Source organism: Tetrahymena thermophila (genome assembly GCF_000189635.1).
Source record: "Tetrahymena thermophila SB210 genomic scaffold scf_8254813, whole genome shotgun sequence".
Classification (NCBI taxonomy): Eukaryota; Ciliophora; class Oligohymenophorea; order Hymenostomatida; family Tetrahymenidae; genus Tetrahymena; species Tetrahymena thermophila.
In genome coordinates, this window is record NW_002476569.1 from 138906 (window position 1) to 158835 (window position 19930).

Sequence of the window (19930 nt, forward strand, 5' to 3'; positions counted from 1 at the left end):
AAAATTTACCAATATCCTAATAAGAGTGAATTTGATTGCATTTCTTATGAAATAAAATTAAAAGTATTTCCTAAAATTGAATATGTATAAATGCTAAATAAAGAAATATAATTTTAACAAGAATCTATTCTAAATTATCAAGCACATTTTTCTGGAGATTATCTTTTAATTATTATCATTGAGTTCTCTACCTTAATTAATTTAATATTTTTTGATAAGCTTCTTATATTTACATTATATTTAATTTAATTTTATTTTTATTTTAAATATGAAGATTTTTATTTAATTAATTGAAGATTATTTATAATTTTAGTTTGAAAAAATTTTAGAATAAACACTAAATAAATTAAAGCTACCTTTAAAATTAAATAATATCAAAACTATCTTAAAATTAATATTTTATGTGTTAAGCTTTATTATTCATTAATCTACACTTTAAATTATGAAGTAATTCTAAATAATTTCATAAGCTTATATTAATTAATTATAATGAAAATATCAAAATAAATATTAAATTTCTGTTAAAATAACTTTCTTATAAAATGAATTTTTGTAACATTAATAAACTTTTGTAAGATTTATCACACCGACAACAATAAATTCTTTAATCTGTCTGTATTATAAACATTAAATTATTTTTAAAATATTTCAATTTTTTATTCTTCGATTCTATTAATTTTTTATATATATATTTTAATATTTTAAAGTAAAATTGCTAGTTGGTAATTTGTTAATTCATCATAAGCTACATAAATATCTATTTATTAATAATTATCTTTTTACTATTTTAATTATCACTCAATATTTTCGGATTAACAAACATCAAGAATTTTTTCATATTAATCAACAATTTTATAAATTTAATAATCCTATTTTTGTTAAAGTTATTAATTTAACTTTATTAATATTTTTTTTTATGTTTCAAATATTATTTTAATCTATTTTTTAATTTGATTTTATATATTATCTTTTATTTATTTATTTATTTATTTATTTTTAATAGCATTTTATAAAATTTTGTAGATACTAATTATAAATATTTCTTAATTGCTTTTAAAAATTCCAAATAAATTAATCAATAAAGTTTTAAAAAATTTTTAAAATAAGTTAGAATAAATAATAAATTTAAGCTATCTTTAATGTAAAATAAACAGTAAATTACAATTTTTTAATTACAATTGTTAAGCTGTATTAATAATATAAATTAAGAAGCAAATTTAAATTACTTATAATAGAAAATTAATAATTAAATAATCTCTCATTTTTTTAATCTATCTTGGTTTAATATTTATATTTATTTATTTATCTTAAAATCTTTATTACTTACTGATATTCTTCATTACTTAACCTATCAATTTCATTTTTTAATTATTTTGTTTTGATTAATGTTATTGGTAACAATTTTACATGAAACAAAAAGGAATTTTTCATCTGTTCGAACAAATAATTGATAAAACTTTTCAATGTTTAAGTTTATTTATTTATTTTATCTCATTTGTTTTTCGAATATAATATGATTGATTTTAAAGGATCTATAATAATCTAGGCTAATTTTTTTGCATTCAGTTTTTTCATTAATGTAATTCTAAATTATTAGAAATATGTTCTTCCATCTTCAATTAACCATATTAGTATTAAAAGTGTTTATATTATTAATTAATTGGCTTAAATACATTATATTATATTAAAATAATAAATTTTAATAAAGTTTAAACATAAAACAATATAGTTGTTTTAATTGCTATTTTTATTTTATCATGAAATTTAGTTTAATCAGTTTATGTTTATGATAGTTATTCTTTTTTAATTATTAAATTATAAATACCTAGATGTTTTACTAAATCTCTTTCTATTCTTCTTTGTTGTTAATCTAATTCATCTAAATCGGTTTCATATTATAAGTTACAAAAAAAAATGAAAATCCTTCAATTATTTAATTTTTACTAATATTACATACTGTAAATGCTCATTAATTAAGGTATTCCCTAAGTATCTTTTTTGCACAAAAAAAGTGCCCTAAAATTTCATGAATTTGTTAAAAATAAATAATGTAAACATTATTAAAAATTCTTTTTTTCATTGAATTTGTTAATTTTATATTTTACATGCAAAGCTCATTAAAAATAGAAATTATCATTGTTTAGATTGAAGATTGTATTTATATGACTAGCATAGGTGAAAGAAATTTGTTAATTTGTTGGACCTCACTATAGTATCATAAATATCTTTTTATAGGAAGTAGCTTATGCAGAAATTAAAAGAATTAGGAAATCCTTATGATTTATTAGGGTTAGAAGATAAAAAGCGTCATAGCATGATAGAAATTAAAAATCGCCTTATGAGGAAATGACATCACACCAATAAAAGCTCTAGTGACGATGCTTATAGCTTATAATTGTTTGGAGATCTATATCTAATGAAACAATTTGAAGGATTAGATAAACAACATTTAACTAGCAAAAAAGAGTATATGAAATGAATACTGTACAAAGAAAGTTTTATGATGACTTGCTGAAGAGGGAATAAGAATTTAAGTAAATAAGAAGAGAATAAGTGAAAGAATTTTTAACATCAAATATTGATAAATAAAACTCAACTCAAAACAACAGCAATATCTCTGATAACGAAAATGAAGAATTCCAAAATTTAAACTCACTTTAAAATAAAATTTCTACTAAAAAAAAGAGCATATAGAAATGATCAATTTAATTTAAGTTAAAACAAAAGAGGCTAATAAACCAAAATATATAACCTTTAATACAAATAACTTATAAAAAATGAAGGATATATAATCTAAAAGAGGTATCTCTAAAGTCTAATTATAGAATATTATTAATAGTAGTGTTAGACAACTTAAAAGAAAGAAAGAAAAAAGTACATTGAAGAATCTCTAAAAAAAAGGCTGAATTAATTAATTAATGTAAGCCAATAAAATAAAATTAAAATTTAATATAAAATAAGACAAAACTATTTTATAATAATTGAATAAGGTAGATGAAATTAACTTCTTTATTTTTATAGCTTGTTTATTCAAAAGATAAATTATATCAAAATTATTTTAAGAATAAAAAATAATAAATAATAATTAATTCATCATTTAATCTTTAATTTAAAAAATTTATAGTAAATTATAATATGTATTAATAATATAAAATTAATTTATCTTAAATTAATCTATTTATTTAAACAAATGTCATACAATTAGCAATTAACAGTATTTTAATAAAATTTATTATTTATGTAATTGAAGTAAAAAATATGAAGATATTTACTAATTAATTATAGATTTTTGATCAAATTTAAAAAAATAAAATAAAAATGCTTCATTTATTATTGAAAATATTTTTTTAATTCATTTTATCATAATTTATAAATAAATTTTTTAAATATTTTTTATTTTAACAAAATTATAAAGGAAAACTAATTGGCTTGGAAGGTAATGGTACTTAATTTAAATATTTGAAAACCAATATTTATTAAAGGCTTTAATTAGATTTAGTTAGCCTAATCAATCTAAGATTGCAAAAATTGGAATGTTATAAAGAAGAGGAATTAGTATATTGATGCAAATCTTTTTATTAAGTAAAAAAGCTGTATTTAGCAAAGCAAGTAAAAAATTAGATAAAGTTTGATAAAAGCTCTAAAAAGTTTAGGAAGTTTAGGTTATCATAAGATAATGAGTGTTAAGTAAACAAAGAAGCAAATAGCTAGCTTAGTGGTTAATTGCCGCTCTTAAAAAATCAGTATTAAGAAGTTTTTCGAAGTTATAGAGGTTTAACAAAGCCATTACACTGACTTCTCCTATTCAGGAAATGGTGCATTTTCATTTGTGCTAAAAGCGACCAACTAAAAGACAGGATAAATCATAGCTCTCAAAGTGACTGAATGTGATGATAACGACATTAATGGTATGAAGCAGGTCGAAGAAGAATATAGACTGCTTAGATAATTTTCTAACTGTAAGTACATCGTTTAGGTATTTAATTGTTTCTTTTTAACTGAAGAAGAAAGTTCTGATGATGATTGCAGTAATGATGATGAAGAAGAGGGAAAAAATGAGAAAAAAGAAAAAAATCTGTTCTTTGTAGTTGAGCAAGAGTTCTGTCAAAGTAAATAATTTTAATTGTTATTATTTTTTTATGAATCGCATCGAACTTTAGGAGTAGATTTAAAATTTAGTAAAGCGGCATTTTAATTTTGCTGCTTTTTGTTGATTTTGATAAGACTTTATTTGAAGATATTCATTTGGTTATGATCATTTTAATCAAATCTAATTTAAAACAAAGAAAGTTAATGCATTATTCTAATAAAAAAATTTGAGATTTCTTATATCTTTCTTTGATATTTTAATTTTTCCATTATCTTAATTCACCATTTTTACAAATGAGTTTTGATTGGTATGTATTTATTAATAATAATTGTTCCATCTATTTATCAAAATTATTAATATTTATATCATTCATATTATAAAAGATACTGTTTGATTTCTCATATTTTATTTATCAAAAATCTTAATCAAATTTACTTATATATTCCCTTTATTTATTCACTTTATTAGCCTTAGACTATAAGAAATCATAGAATACATTCATTCGGTATTTATTTTTTGATTATTATCAATATTTATTTATATATTTAAAACTAATAAATTTATGGAACAATATTTTATTAAATCAATCATTTTTCTTTTAATTCAAGTTATTCATTGATTTAATATTTTTTTTGTTAAATTTTTTATTCAAAAACATAAATTACTAATCCTATAATTAAAATATCACCAACTGTGTAGGTAGGTAGGTACAGATGGTGATATTTCATTTAATTTTTATGATTTTAAGCTAATATTTTTTTTTTAATTTTTAAAAAATATGGATCGTCCAATATATCAAACCCCCTCTAAATCTACTCATTCGATGCTAATCAAAAATATTTTTTATATTTAAGAGGCAACTAATTAATTTCCACAAATTTCATTTTATTTTATCAAAATTAGCAAATTTAGAAAATTTCTTCACTTAATGCAGATTAAAAAAATCTTATCCATGCTAGCAATAGAAAGAAGTTATGGCAATTTAAATGCTTGATTCTGTAGCTTATCTTCACAGATTTGATTTACTTCATAGGGATATCAAACCATCAAATTTTCTTCTTTCATTAGATGAGAAAGAAATTCCTACAGTCAAGATATGTAATCAATAAATATATAAATAAACCAACAAATAAATTTGATTATTTTCAAAATTTTTCTTTATTTCTTTAAGTTTAAACCTTAAAATAAATTAAAATGATTTTTAAGAATTAGAGATAATCAGACTAAATAAATAAGTTAATTAGTTATAAAATATTCTAATTTAAAATATTTAATTTTAAATCTTTTAAATAACTAAAATAAATTGAAAACTGATCATTTTTTAGCACGAATTAAATATTTTTGATGATGTAAAAATCTTTATCTAAACTTTTACTCAAGCTAATTTTATTTTTAACTAAGGAAAATTAAGACTTTTTATAGTATTTATCTAAAATATTTCATCTAAATTAAAACAAATATTTAAGTAAATACAAAAAAATTTAAATAATTCAAATTAAATAAATTTAATTTAAGTCTTTCAATTAAAAATTTACTTATTTTTTTTAAATTAGAGACAAAAATTCTAAATGTTTTTTAAGTTAATTTTAGTATTTAAACTTTAAAATTAAAATATTTTCTTTTTAAATTAAAAATTAGGTGATTTGTCTTTTGCTTCTGCCCTAAAGAACAATAAATCCAGAATTACAGTTTCTAAAATTGTAACTTAAACTTACAATAAACATTTAACTTAACTTTAGTCTTATAAAATATTAACAGAAAGGAACTTAGGCTTATTTTGCACCAGAAGTTGAAAAAGGCGTTTACAAAAAAGGGGTATAATAAAAATTATAAATAATTTAAACAAAAAATATTTTATTTAAAAAATAAAAATATAGTCAGACGTTTTTTCATTAGGACTAGTTTTGTTAGAGTTAGATAATATGTCAAATTTTAACTTTAATGACACTACAAATGAAGATAAACTAGAAATTAAATTTGCTAAGATTTTCCCTAACTATTAGATTGACAGACAATCATATATCTACAAGATAGCTTATTAATGTCTAAATTACTTTGTAGAAAATAGAAAATAAGCTATAGATTTACTCATTTAGTTTATATAAGAAAACTAAAATTACTTAGCCGTTGAACTTTCTTCTGTAATTAACAGAGTAAATATTTTTATTTTGATCTCTTCATTCATCAAAAAATTTGTAAATATAATTTTAGTCTTAATTAAAGTAGAAATCAGAGCAACTTAGTTAAATTCAAAAAACTATTATTGAAAAGTAATAGAAAAAGAAGAGTGAAATCTTAGAACTCTCTTAATCATCGAAAGTAAATCAGTAATTTATAATAAGGATATTTTTAATTCATATTTATAATTTTAAAATCAATAGAATCAAAAACATTTCAAAAATTTAATCTAAATGTTTGATGTCCTTCAGTAAAAACCTTTTAAGGCATAAGAATATGAAACTATTCTAAAGCTACTTTAGAGTATTTTTAAATATGATAGCAATTTTGAATTTATTTCTGTAGGTGCGAAAGGTTTGGTCCTTGGAACTTTTAACAAAACTTTAGGAATTAAAACAGTTTTAAAGATCCAATAAGTTCAATCTAAGCATGAAGTTGTTCAAGAAGTTGGAATCATGAGAGATTGTTAAATGCCTCTTGTCATTAAGTTTTATGGCTATTTCTACTTGTCAGTCAATAAACAAGATGATTTTGTAGTTTATGAGATAGAGAAATGTTCTGGTAATACTTAAAAAATAAATAAATAGATTTTTTATCATTAATTTTATTTTAATTATGTGAAAGTTTAATTTATTATTTATTATTTAAAGGTAACTTAAAATAATATTTGACAAGACTTCAAAAAGAAAACATTGTGCTTACTGATAACCAAAAAATGCAAATTGCTGTATAGATTATTGATGTTGTAAATTATCTGAATTATAATGGAATTGTTCACTGAGATATCAAATTAGATAACATTCTCTATATTGAAAGTTAATCTGATGTTCCCACAATTAAATTAGGTATTTTATTTTACTAATTTAGTTTTCATTTCTATAATAAATATATATATTTCTCAATTCATTTTAAATTAGCCGATTTTGATCAATCTAGAAAGGTGCCTTATGATTTGTATAGAATGGATGGCGAAATAGTTAAAGACTACTTTCCAGTATAAGGAATTGTAAATTTTTTAGATTAAAAATAAATTTATAACTTAATTAAAAAAAGAGTGGCACATTTGGGTATATAGCACCAGAATTTTTCTAAAACATTTTGTACACTTTTGAGGTAAAATATTTTCAATAACACATTTTAACTTTAATCTACTTATAATTCATTTTATTTTTTATTTGTTTATTTCTTTACTTATTTATTTATTTGTAGTGTGAAGTATTCTCAGTTGGAGTTTGTCTTGCTTTATTAGATAATTTTGAGAAACTAGAACCTGTTGTTTTAAAAAAAGCACAAGATTACTTTTTTGGATTCAAAATACCTTTTGAATAAAATTTTCATGTAAAAGAAGAATTAATAAACAGAAAGAGTTAGATTTATGACATCCTACTACAAACTGTTGTATTTCAACCAAAGTAAAGGAAACCCTTATCTTAGATACTCCTTAACTTTTAAAAATAAGGATACTATTATTATTCTCAAATTTTTTCTCAAATTTCAACTGTAATTTTTCATTCAATTATAGCTCTTTTATTATTCATTCATTCTTTTTAAACTCAGGTCACTTCAGATCTTAAATATTTGAAAATACTTTCTCTTGATCACAAGTAAATTTTAATTATTCTATTAAATTTATTTATTCCTCAATACTTTTTAAATTCAATTTTTTATTATTTTGGTTTTAATATTTTTAAATTATTTATAAAACAAGAAATTAAAAATTACTTAAAGGTGATGCTAGAAAAATCGCTTCCGAAATAGCTAAATGTCCTACTCTCTCCACTTTAAGCCTTTACCTCTAGTAATTTTTTACACATTTTCTCAATTTATAGTTTAAATAAATAATTAAAGAAATCAAAGAATAACAAACAATATTTAATTAATTAAGTATTTTTGTTCATTTTAATTAGGTAAAACAACATAGGCTCAGATGGGGCGAAAGCAGTTGCTTCCGAAATAGCTAAATGTCCTACTCTCTCCACTTTAAGCCTTGACCTCTAGTAATTTTTTACACATTTTCTCAATTTATAGTTTAAATAAATAATTAAAGAAATCAAAGAATAACAAACAATATTTAATTAATTAAGTATTTTTGTTCATTTTAATTAGGTTAAACAACATAGGCTCAGATGGGGCGAAAGCAGTTGCTTCCGAAATAGCTAAATGTCCTACTCTCTCCACTTTAAGCCTTTGGCTATAGTAATTTTTTACACATTTTCTCAATTTATAGTTTAAATAAATAATTAAAGAAATCAAAGAATAACAAACAATATTTAATTAATTAAGTATTTTTGTTCATTTTAATTAGTAACAACAACATAGGCTCAGATGGGGCGAAAGCAGTTGCTTCCGAAATAGCTAAATGTCCTACTCTCTCCACTTTAAGCCTTGACCTTAGGTAATTTTTTACACATTTTCTCAATTTATAGTTTAAATAAATAATTAAAGAAATCAAAGAATAACAAACAATATTTAATTAATTAAGTATTTTTGTTCATTTTAATTAGTAACAACAACATAGACTCAGATGGGGCGAAAGCAGTTGCTTCCGAAATAGCTAAATGTCCTACTCTCTCCACTTTAAGCCTTTGGCTATAGTAATTTTTTACACATTTTCTCAATTTATAGTTTAAATAAATAATTAAAGAAATCAAAGAATAACAAACAATATTTAATTAATTAAGTATTTTTGTTCATTTTAATTAGTAACAACAACATAGGCTCAGATGGGGCGAAAGCAGTTGCTTCCGAAATAGCTAAATGTCCTACTCTCTCCACTTTAAGCCTTGACCTTAGGTAATTTTTTACACATTTTCTCAATTTATAGTTTAAATAAATAATTAAAGAAATCAAAGAATAACAAACAATATTTAACTAATTAAGTATTTTGTTCATTTTAATTAGGTCTAACAACATAGGCTCAGATGGGGCGAAAGCAGTTGCTTCCGAAATAGCTAAATGTACTATTCTTTAAGATTTAAGGATTGATTTAAGGTATTTTATATTTGAATATAAAAATTAAAAGCACAAGGAATAATATAAAATAAAAAGTAATAAATAATATTTTAATAAATAGGAATAATAAATTAAATGGGGAATTTTAATTTGTAAATCTTTTACCAAAAGATATTAAAATAAGAATTTAACATTGAAATTAAATAGCTTTAGATAGATTAATAGAATATTTGTAATTTGTAAAGTAATATTTAAAGTAATTTTAAGATATTATTTATATTCAAATAAAATGTTCTTATATTATGAATAATTTTTATTTAGTTTATTAAATTATGATTGTGAGATATATGTAATTAAAATAACAATTTTTAAAAATTGATTTCTATTTCAAAAAATTATTAATTAAATTTAAAATTAAATTAATACTTTAAATAAGAAAAATTAGAATATTATGATTTAAGTAAACATGTATATTATTTTAAACCTTGTTTTTTTAATTTAACAGATAAATTTATAAATTAAAATTTAAGTTTTACTAATAGTTTTTATAATTATTTATTTATTTAAATTATATTAATAATATTTTTTTAATAAATGAATAAAATAATTAATCAAAGAAAAAAAATTTAACAAATTTTTAGAAACTTAGTTTGATGCAAAATTAAATCTGAAAAACAATATAATATATTTATCATATAGTAAAAATATAATATTTATTTGTAAACGATATTGATTATTTTATAAATAATATAATTTCTCTTTTTTTTAAAGAAATATCAAGAAAGACAGTAAAATAAAAGTTTAATTTTTTGAAAGCTTTAATTAAAATAAATAAATAAATTTAAATTTTTACAAATATAAAATCTGAGGTAGAATATATTCATTTGATTAAACTAATAAATAAATATAATAAGTAAATATGCAACTTACTTCTCTAAATTTCAAATAATGTCTAAATTAAATATTTATGTATCAAGCTTTACTAGTCTTTTCAGTTTCATTAAATTTTTTAATTATCGTTCTAAGTATTATCTGTTTTAAATCAGTTTTAATTAATATTTAAATAAATAAAATATTTAATTTTTAAGTTTTACTAAAATAAAGATTTTTTCATAAGAGCGATCTATAATTTCAAGGTATTTAGATTTTAACAGCCACTTAACCCCAATAATTTTGTATTACTACTGCTAATTATTTTTCATAAAATTAAAATTTTTTTCTTAGTAAATCAAAACATTTCAAATTTATAAATAAAATATTTCACTGTTTAATAAAAAAAATCTATCAAGAATTTCAAAATGCTTATAAAATTGCTTTTAGTAATTAACATCTAAGATAAATTCTTGAAAGCAATTTATTTTTTTATAAAAATGCTTGCTTTTAAGGAAAAAATCTTAAAAATAGAATAAATATAATAAAGTAAAGAAATTAATTTTATACAAATTTGAGCTACACATCGCAAAATTAATATCAAGATTCTTAAGATTTTTGCAATTTTATATTCCATTTAATATTTCTCCTTAAGATTTTTTATAGTTTCTGTTAATAAATTTTTAGTAAAAAACATATTTACTCATTATATTAAATGCTAATTGAAATAAATAAATGATAATATATTTAAAGATTTTTTACTATCTTATGACTAAACTTTTAAGATTTTAAATCTAACCTAAATATAACCATAAATTAGGCATTTTGATATGAGATGTATTCAAGCTAATTAAAAACAAAAATCATTCATGTATTTAAATTTAAAAAATGAGATATTACTTTAAGGTAGTGAGACATTTGCTATATTTAAGCTCATTAAGTATTTCGTACAAACAGGATTTACTTTGAACTTGGCTTTTATATTTTTTTGATGTTAAGTATATATATATACCATTAAAAATTAATTTACTCTTTTAAATGCAAGTGAAAAGAACTAATATGAGCAAACTAATTTAAATGATGACTAAGTATTTTAGGGGTCATATCTTTGGATATAGTTGATTTAATCCTAAGTTATTAATTATATTTTTAAAGAAATAAATAAAAATTTTAATTAAAAATAGTTCAATAAATTTTTCAGTTTCTTTATTCTTTATTTTGTTTTAAATCAATTAATAAATAAAGATAATTTTTTTTCAAAATAAAGTAACAAAAAAAATTTCAAATAAAATAAAAAAAAAATGTTAATTTATAATTTTTATTAATTACTCAATTTATAAATGCAGCTCTTATAAATTTGTAATTTGATTAAATAAATCAAGTGAATTTATATCACTTTCATCTATAATATCTTTTAAAAACACCAATTTTCTTAATTTTTTACATTTTCTTAAATTTTCAGCTAAATCAGCAACATAAGAAGGAAATCTAGCAAACTAGAATCTAAATAAACATAATGTAAATAAAATAAGTAAGATAAATTAAGGAAATACATTTGTATGATTTATAACTCAGTCAGCTATTCTAAGATAGATAATTAAGCATATAAGTTGATAGCTTAAATAGAACTTAAATCACTATACCTTTTTTAAAAAAGTGTTAAAAATATTTATCTAAAATGAATGAGTAAATGATGTTAGTATTTATTCTAAAAAATTTATTACAATTCGAAGGTTAAAATAAAATTTAGAGAAATAATAACTTCACTAAATAAACGCAAAGAATTGTAATCATTTTCACCATTAATTCTAAATATGAGTTTTAAAGTAACTAATTTTTATAATTTTTTTAAATTTCTAGCAAGATTCAGCACAGCTTCACTGTCATAACTTTAAATAGTTATTATAAAAAAATGAATAATAAAATTATATATATAAAACTGCGAAGATATACTATAAGTCAATAGTCAAATCAGACAGAATTTGGCATTCAATCAATTTCACACAAATCTATTCAATTTTAGGAAAATCTTACTAAGTCAAACTTAATTTTTTTTAATTAAGAAAATATTAATAAACTAACATTCATTAATTAATGATGAAATTTACGACAGATGCAATGCTCTCGATTTTGTGAAAGAATTACTATTTAGAAACTTTTGAGTTAATAAAATTATTTTTAATGCTAAATAGTTAAAATATATTAAAAATTACATCGCTTGATTTACTAAGCTCTTTTGTGTAGTGGATTGCATTTTTAGAATTTTTTTACCCCATTTTTAAAAAAGTTAATTCAAACGAAGGAAAACAGTTTCAATTTATTTTTTATTTAATTAATTTGATAAAAAAAATAAAATATAATGTAAATGCTCATTAATTAAGGTATTCCCTAAGTATCTTTTTTGCCCAAAAAAAAGTGCCCCATTTAGTCATTTGTATATATATATTTTTAAAACTTGGAATTAATATAATTGGAAATTAGAGTAAATAAATAAATAATATTTGTTAATTTAAAACTAAAATTATTATTTTTAAAAATAAATTTTGAGTTATGTAAAAAAAATATAAAATAGATAGAAGAAAGGTAGATTTTATAAAATTAATTAAGAGTTTTAGCTATTATTTTTATAAAGAAATTTTTGTTTTTAACAAATCAATTTTTACAATTAAAATTTAAATTAGAAAAAATGTTTGGAGTTGAAAAAAATGTAAAGAAACAAAATAAAATAAAATTTTTAATTTTTTAATGAAATTAACATAGATATTTACTAAAAAGAAGAAAGATGTTTAATTCACTATGCAATTCAGGTAATTAAAAAAAAAATAAATTTAATAATATTTTTTTGAAGCAGCTAAACAGTTGACAACAATGATTTGAATAATCTTTTAACTATGTTAAAGCCATATCATAAGAAGATAGAAATATTTTTTGCGTAAAATTAATTTTAGCTATAATTTATTGTTAATTTTGTAATATAGTGAACAAATATAGTTCAAATCTTCAGCAATACAAAAATTTGGAGAAATATTAATGTCTATAAAAAATATAAATTATCTTCAACTAGTTATCAAGTAAATAATTATATGTTTATAAATTTGGTTTGATATTCATGTTATTATTTAAGAAAATGTGTATTAGAAGGATTAGAAGAGATAGAACAACTGGCTTTAGTGTTACAAAAACTACAAATTTAAGAAATAAACTTGGTTCTTTAGTAAAAAAAATATTAAACTCTTCAAAATTTAAATCAAAAATTAGATATTTAATTCTTCAAAAAGACTTTTAGATAAAATAACAACAAAGCAGTAAATTTCAACCAAATATTTTATAAGTTAAAAAAATTATGCAGAAAAACTTTTTTATAATTTGATTTAATTTTAAAATATGGTATGCATACTTATTCAAAAAAAAAATTATAAATAGAATAATTTTAAAGAGAAAAAATTATTGGTTTTTAATAATAAATTTTGTTGATAAAGATAATTTATAATTTAAATTTGATCTATTGACATACTCAAATATAAATAAATAGAATATATAAATATAATTTTTAAGAGCATTTAAAAATATTATCACAAAGAAATAAAAGTGATTGATTAATCTTTAAGATGTTTATTTAATGAAAAGATAATCGAATTTGAGATAGTAAGGTTATATTAAATTAATATAACTATTTTCTTCCAATAAAACTGTGAAGGATCTATCTTTGGATTTAAGGTAAATATTAAAAATTCTTATAAAAATGAAGCATTACTAATTATCTTTAAAAATAATCTAAGTGTAAATTCTTTAGGACCTACAGGCTGTTCTTAGGTATGTCAATATCTAAAAAACTTTGAAAATATACAAGTTCTCAGTCTTAATTTAGGGTATTTATTATTTTAAAAAATAAAATTAATCTTTAAATATTTAAAGATCAAATACAATTAAACAATCTGGAGCGATCGCTTTAGGTTAAGAGCTTTCTAAACTTTAATCTTTGAAAGAACTAAATTTGAATATATCGTAATTTATTAATTATAAATGTAAGAAATAAAATTAAATTCTTTTATAAAAGTTGCAATAGCATAGGTTAAGATGGAATAAAGTAAATGCTTAATAATATATTAAAAATTACTGCTTTACAAACCTTAGATTTAAATTTAAAGTAAGTTTTTTATAACTTCCATAAAAAGATTAAATTCTATTTAATTTAATTTAACAAAAGTTAAAATTTCTTATCTGATTTTGGAGCTAAGCAGATAGGTGTTGAATTATTTGCTTCTAAATTATAAAAAGTGTCTCTAGATTTAATGTAAGTATTTTTATAATAAAAAAAAATAAAGTAATAAAATTGTAATATCTATTTTTATAAATAAAGGCATAATTCTTTAAGTTAATAAGGAATAATTGAATTTCTAACATAATTAAATTTTTCGTATTCCCTAATTACTATTTCGCTAAATTTAAAGTATAATAAATAATCATTTTAATAAAACAATATTAAATTTATTTATTTATTTATTTACTTATCAAAAGCGAAAATCAAATAAAAAATGACTCAATAAATGTAATACTTGAGAATCTTTCTCAATTGAAAAGAATCAAATTTCTAGAATTACTTTTTAGGTGAAACTAAATTTAATTTAGATAAAGCATAATTTAATTTCTAATTTTATAGTGTTGAAAGAAATACTGATACTGAATAGTATATATAGTTTGGTAGAGCTTTAAAATAATGCCAATACTTAAATGCTTTAAAAATAAATGTCTGTGATCAGTCGTATATTATTAAATGAATATTAACATTAATTTTATGAAAATTAAAAAAATACTTAGAAAGTTTATCTAGCATCTATAGTAAAACAATTCAATTCTAAGGTATATGCTCAAGTCCAAAAGAATGATTTAATGTTATGCTTATTCATGAATTAATGAAGAATCAAAAAAGAGTTCGAATCAATTAATTAACTAAGAAAAACAAATACTTAATATTTATTTTTGTATTTTTTGTATTAAAATATAATGTACAGTAATTTCTCTTTTATTTACATTTATTTAATTATAATTAATCCAAAAAAAATAAAACTCTCCAAATAAGTTAATGGGAATAAAGGAATTTATTGATTCCTTTAATTAATTAGGAGTTAAAGTGTATATAATATAATGAAATATTTTCATTTCCACACATAATATTTATGAATTTGTAGGTTTAAATAAATGAATGAGAGGTTGATAGATTAATAAAATATAAAAAATTGAATTTATATAAAAGAAATTCAAAAAATAAACAAATTAAGAATAATTCTACTAAAAAAATAAGTTTAAAATTATTCATTTAAAAATCAATAAATACTAAATTTTATTTTTATCAATCTAACTCAAGAAGGTTTTTTAAAATAAAATAACAATTTAATTTTAATGTTAGATATATGATATAAAATTAGTTTCTGTAATTCATTCAGTTTTCTTTTCCTATGTATACTATTAAAGCACTGATTAAACTTGATCATATTTAAAAATAGGAAGATAAAGCAATTATTAAACTTTTTACATCATCAATTCAATATCGTCTTTTAATTCTTCATCAAATTATTTACTAATTTTTTCCTTTTTATCTGTAAAGAGTGAAGAAACGGTATTTAAAAATACGTCTTATAATCTAACAACTTCATTTTATTAATTAAATAAACAAAATTATTGCTTTTAAGGATCTTCAAAATCAGTAGATTAAATATTTATTTTTTGCAATTTATTTTTCATAAACTAATCATCATCGAGTATTTGATATAATTATGAATTTTCAAGGGCATTATTTTGACCAATCAATCTAATCTCTGGTTCAATATCTATTTTATTATTTTCATAATCATTATAATAACACCACTAATACAAACAATTTTAATCAAACTAATCCATATCAAAACTTAAAACTATCTTATATTGATGAGAAACTGTTTCTTGTTAGTTTTATTATTATTTATATTTCATAATTAAAACAAAATCTTAATCAAATTAATTTCTATTGTAGTGATTTTTTTGTTTTTCCTTTTATTTTATTTCATAAAGCTAATCAAGTTCAAATTTAATCAACTCCAATATTGCATGATTACAAATTAAAATCTCAAAGAAATAAATATGAATTTAATTATTATTAATCAATATTTTTATAAATTACTTGAAATCGAAGTAAGAAATCTTGTTATCTTTTAAATTTAATTTGATAATTTTCTCTTATTTATTGGTTTTATGTAATATATCATTCATAGTTATTAGAGATTATTTTGTTAGATTGCACTACTAAAAATTTAATATTATTTGTTTGTGATGAAAAGTATTTAAAATATTATCAAATAAACAATGAAAGCCATCATCTCCAACATTTATTTCATTAAAGCAAAATTACAGAATAAAATCTTTGTTTTTAAAGTTAAAATTTGCTATTTTTTTTACTGTAAAGCAATAATTCTTACTAAAAGCTATTAAATTTTTAATAAGCTATTGATAATCTATTGAAATATATTTTTATTTGATATTTTACTCAGTTGTATCACTGTCATTTTAAATTTATTTGCTATCTAAAATATTGATTTTATATTTTAAATCTATCAAAACTTCTGAGCTTTATTCTTGGTCTATGTAATATTAAAAAATGTCATCTCTTTCTTTTAAAGTAGTATCAGTTTGAAAGCAGCTGAATAAGGATTACTCAATTTAATAAGAATCATAATCTTTAAATTAAGTAATAACCTATTTAAAGCACGAGTAACTTTCAATGAGCATGAACTGTTAATAGTAATTCATAATGCACAAATATAAATCATAAAATTTATCTAAAATATTATGTAAATTATTATCATGGTAGTATTATATTTTCAAGTGAGGAAAACTATAAACAATATCGTCATCATCTTCATCGTTTCTATCTTCATCTTCATAGGTAAAAGCACTTTTTCCATAAGATATAACTAATTTCTAGAAATGCATTTTATTTTAAATGGAGGAAATAATTAAATCAATTTTTTCATATTCTTTGTTAATATATTCATGTTTGTTCTTCATATCGATTTTAATTATATTCTATTCTCCTATGTCTAAAAATTTATATTCATCTAGTATTTATCCTCTGTAATCCTAATGTTTTCCTAGCATAAATTGCATATTTTATAAGTCTGTTTCGTTAAGTTATAAATTTAATCTACTTGCATTATCTTTTTCCCCATTAATTTATATTTACTCTTCTTTAATATTTAATTTCATTTCATCTTACATTTTATTTTCAATGTTAGAAATTTATTTGTCAGAGATCAAAAGTCCTTTCTACATTTCTTATTCAGAGCCAAGTACACTTATGCTTAAATCAAATTCCACTTTTTTTGAGCTTTCTTAATTAGATAATTCTGGTTCAAGCAAATAATTTTAATCATTAGCATGAGAAAATAAGAACTGAATTTGATTATTTATTTTTTAAATTTCTCTTAAATAGCTTATAGCTTTTTCATCAAACTAACAATTGATTATAACAACTTCTATCAAGTTATTTTCAATTATCTGAACTAAATATTACCATATTTTTAAATTCATAAAAAGAAAATTTGAAAATTTGATGATAATTTTGCAATTATTTTAAACATAATATGCTAAATAATTTAAAATTATTAAAATATCTTCTTCCATTTCAGAACATAAACTATTTTTAACATCGAAAAGCAACTAGTAATCTTAAGAACAAACATTTTCATCGCCATTCAAATCATTTTAATTTTGATCTATTTTACATAATTTCTAATAAATGTCTTTTATCTTTTATCTACAGCAACTTGCATTTTAATTTTTATTTATATAATCTTCTTTAATTTATTTTAATTATTGCTATTTTAAAATCAATTCTTATGAGAATTCATAAAAAATCTTAAATTTAAGATTGATTGGTGAATTAGTATTTAAATTAATCATTTTAAACATCATATATAAGTGCTTTTATAAATTTGGGTATTAATAATTTACTTCAAAATTTCCTATTTCCTATTTTGCATATTTTTCATGGTAAAAATAAAAATCAATTGTTCTGGTTTAAAACTTATTTAATAATTCAATAAATTGTTATTCTAAATTGTTTTATAATTAAAAGAAACTCATTTCAAATTTTACAATTGAATCGCTTTTATTTTCTGAATTTATTTTAGTTTTAAATTCTATCTAATTTATTAAGCAAATACTTTAAACTTGTAAATATTTTAAATCCTTTTCTAGTATCTCTAAAAAATCGATCAATGCATCATCTTCACACAAGAAATTAAACTCTAAAAGACTACTCTTATTTGTTGCATATTCAATGGAAGGTAGCAAGTTTTTAAGTATTTCAATATTTTTGATATTAATGGAAATGACACCTTTTTCTTTTACTTTAAGATATTCGCACATATTATGCAAATTGTAAGATCCCAATTCGAAATAAAAATTTTAGCATATTTTCTCATGATACAATTATAGTAATTTGTATTTATTATAAATATGTTCATATTCTTTTAGTCCAATCACTGGTTTAATAATCATTTATTCTGAATTCATCTCAATTACACAATTTGATTGATCAAGCAGATATAATAATCTGATACTTTATTAATCAATTTTGTAAACTGAATAACTATTGGTTTCTTCATTGTAAACCACATCATTAGAATAAGTTAATTCCTCTCTGATAATAGCTAGGTTAAGAAAAAATGGAGAGTTTTTTACTGAATTTTCATCTCCAAAAATTTTAATATTACTATCAGCTTTATTTAAAATAGAGCTAATGAGATAGAGCACTAATTTTCTGCTATTTTGCTAACTTTTTTCATATAAAATTAAAAAAATATCATTCCATTTTTTTTCATAAAAGAAATTTTTAAGCTGGCTATCGTTGCAAAATAAAAATAAAAAAGTTATAGCAAGCTGAGTTTTATCACAAAGTTTTGCTTCTTCAGGACTGTTAAATTCTTTAATTATATATCCATCACTATTTGGATCTTTTTATATGTAGGTATTCAAATTATAATTATAACTAAAGCTGGTCAAATAATCTTAGTAGTTTTCTAACAAAACAGCACCTCCAAAATCAATGAAAAAAGGCTCATTTTCATACGAAACAACAATATTCAAAGGCTTTATATCTGAATGAGCTATACCAAGTTCATGCATTTAGTTTAGCTTATTATTAAGAACAAAAAAGTATAATTCAAAGAGATGACTGCACTTAGTTTTTTCTTTTAAAGCATATAAATTAGTTTTACCAGCTATTTGTTAAAACTATCTATTTTCATCTATTTTTGAAATAATATCTAAAGTTATTTTCTTATCTTTTAACATTTACAATATTTTGTATTCTGAGTCAAAATTTTCCGAATCAAGAAGATTTTTTTTAACAATTACAAATGATTTTAATTCACTCTTGTAAATAAGCTCTACAATGGTATTTTTATTTTATAACAATCTGCATAATTCAAATTATTATTGTTAATTGTTTTCTTCATTTTAGTTTAACTTGTTTATTTTATCATTAAACCTAGCTCTTCTTTTTTTTTTAAATACCTTCTTTAAGATTGTATTTTAAGCTTCTTCATCATTCTAAAAAAAATTAACTTAGAATATACTGTTTTCTTTTTTAATTTCTTAATCTTATTCAGGCTTTGAATCTAATTATTAGCTTTCTGTCTATACTTTTGACGTTTCCAAATCATTAATCAAAGAATCTTCTAGCAAATCAGAATTTTTGCATGTATAATCTATTTTTAGAGGTTAATAAATTTAAAACATGAAAAAATAAATTTCTTTCTAAATCTATTTTTATTTTATGTTATGAGACTTTTTTAACTTAAA

General features: G+C 19.9%; 5 protein-coding genes across 5 annotated transcripts; 4 read left to right on the forward strand and 1 right to left on the reverse strand. All coding sequences in view use genetic code 6, as the record gives it.

The window, feature by feature from the left end:
• Positions 1-2629: 2629 nt before the first annotated feature.
• TTHERM_000361561 (hypothetical protein) lies at positions 2630-2998 on the forward strand (the record flags this gene model as incomplete). The annotated part of the gene is made up of 1 exon (XM_012795455.1): positions 2630-2998. One exon carries the CDS (start codon positions 2630-2632, stop codon positions 2996-2998), a length of 369 nt encoding a protein of 122 aa, XP_012650909.1.
• A 678-nt stretch (positions 2999-3676) lies between these two features.
• TTHERM_000361563 (kinase domain protein) lies at positions 3677-6939 on the forward strand (the record flags this gene model as incomplete). The annotated part of the gene is made up of 7 exons (XM_012795456.1): positions 3677-4109; positions 4994-5188; positions 5729-5790; positions 5849-5905; positions 5968-6243; positions 6317-6409; positions 6472-6939. The coding sequence occupies 7 exons, from the start codon at positions 3677-3679 to the stop codon at positions 6937-6939; spliced, it is 1584 nt and encodes a 527-aa protein (XP_012650910.1).
• Positions 6940-7229: 290 nt separating this feature from the next.
• Positions 7230-9417, forward strand: TTHERM_00361600 (kinase domain protein; the record flags this gene model as incomplete). Its single annotated transcript, XM_001007370.2, has 12 exons — positions 7230-7274; positions 7322-7381; positions 7478-7768; positions 7826-7872; positions 7977-8066; positions 8176-8265; positions 8375-8464; positions 8574-8663; positions 8773-8862; positions 8972-9061; positions 9170-9259; positions 9342-9417. The coding sequence occupies 12 exons, from the start codon at positions 7230-7232 to the stop codon at positions 9415-9417; spliced, it is 1149 nt and encodes a 382-aa protein (XP_001007370.2).
• A 3359-nt stretch (positions 9418-12776) lies between these two features.
• TTHERM_00361610 (kinase domain protein) lies at positions 12777-14999 on the forward strand (the record flags this gene model as incomplete). The annotated part of the gene is made up of 14 exons (XM_001007371.2): positions 12777-12797; positions 12851-12897; positions 12942-13022; positions 13069-13161; positions 13215-13304; positions 13718-13807; positions 13870-13959; positions 14006-14095; positions 14148-14237; positions 14298-14384; positions 14451-14540; positions 14609-14698; positions 14751-14852; positions 14909-14999. 14 exons carry the CDS (start codon positions 12777-12779, stop codon positions 14997-14999), a joined length of 1152 nt encoding a protein of 383 aa, XP_001007371.2.
• Positions 15000-15526: 527 nt separating this feature from the next.
• On the reverse strand, positions 15527-19867 carry TTHERM_00361620 (hypothetical protein; the record flags this gene model as incomplete). Its single annotated transcript, XM_001007372.2, has 3 exons — positions 15527-16117; positions 16476-16548; positions 16611-19867. 3 exons carry the CDS (start codon positions 19865-19867, stop codon positions 15527-15529), a joined length of 3921 nt encoding a protein of 1306 aa, XP_001007372.2.
• Positions 19868-19930: the final 63 nt, after the last annotated feature.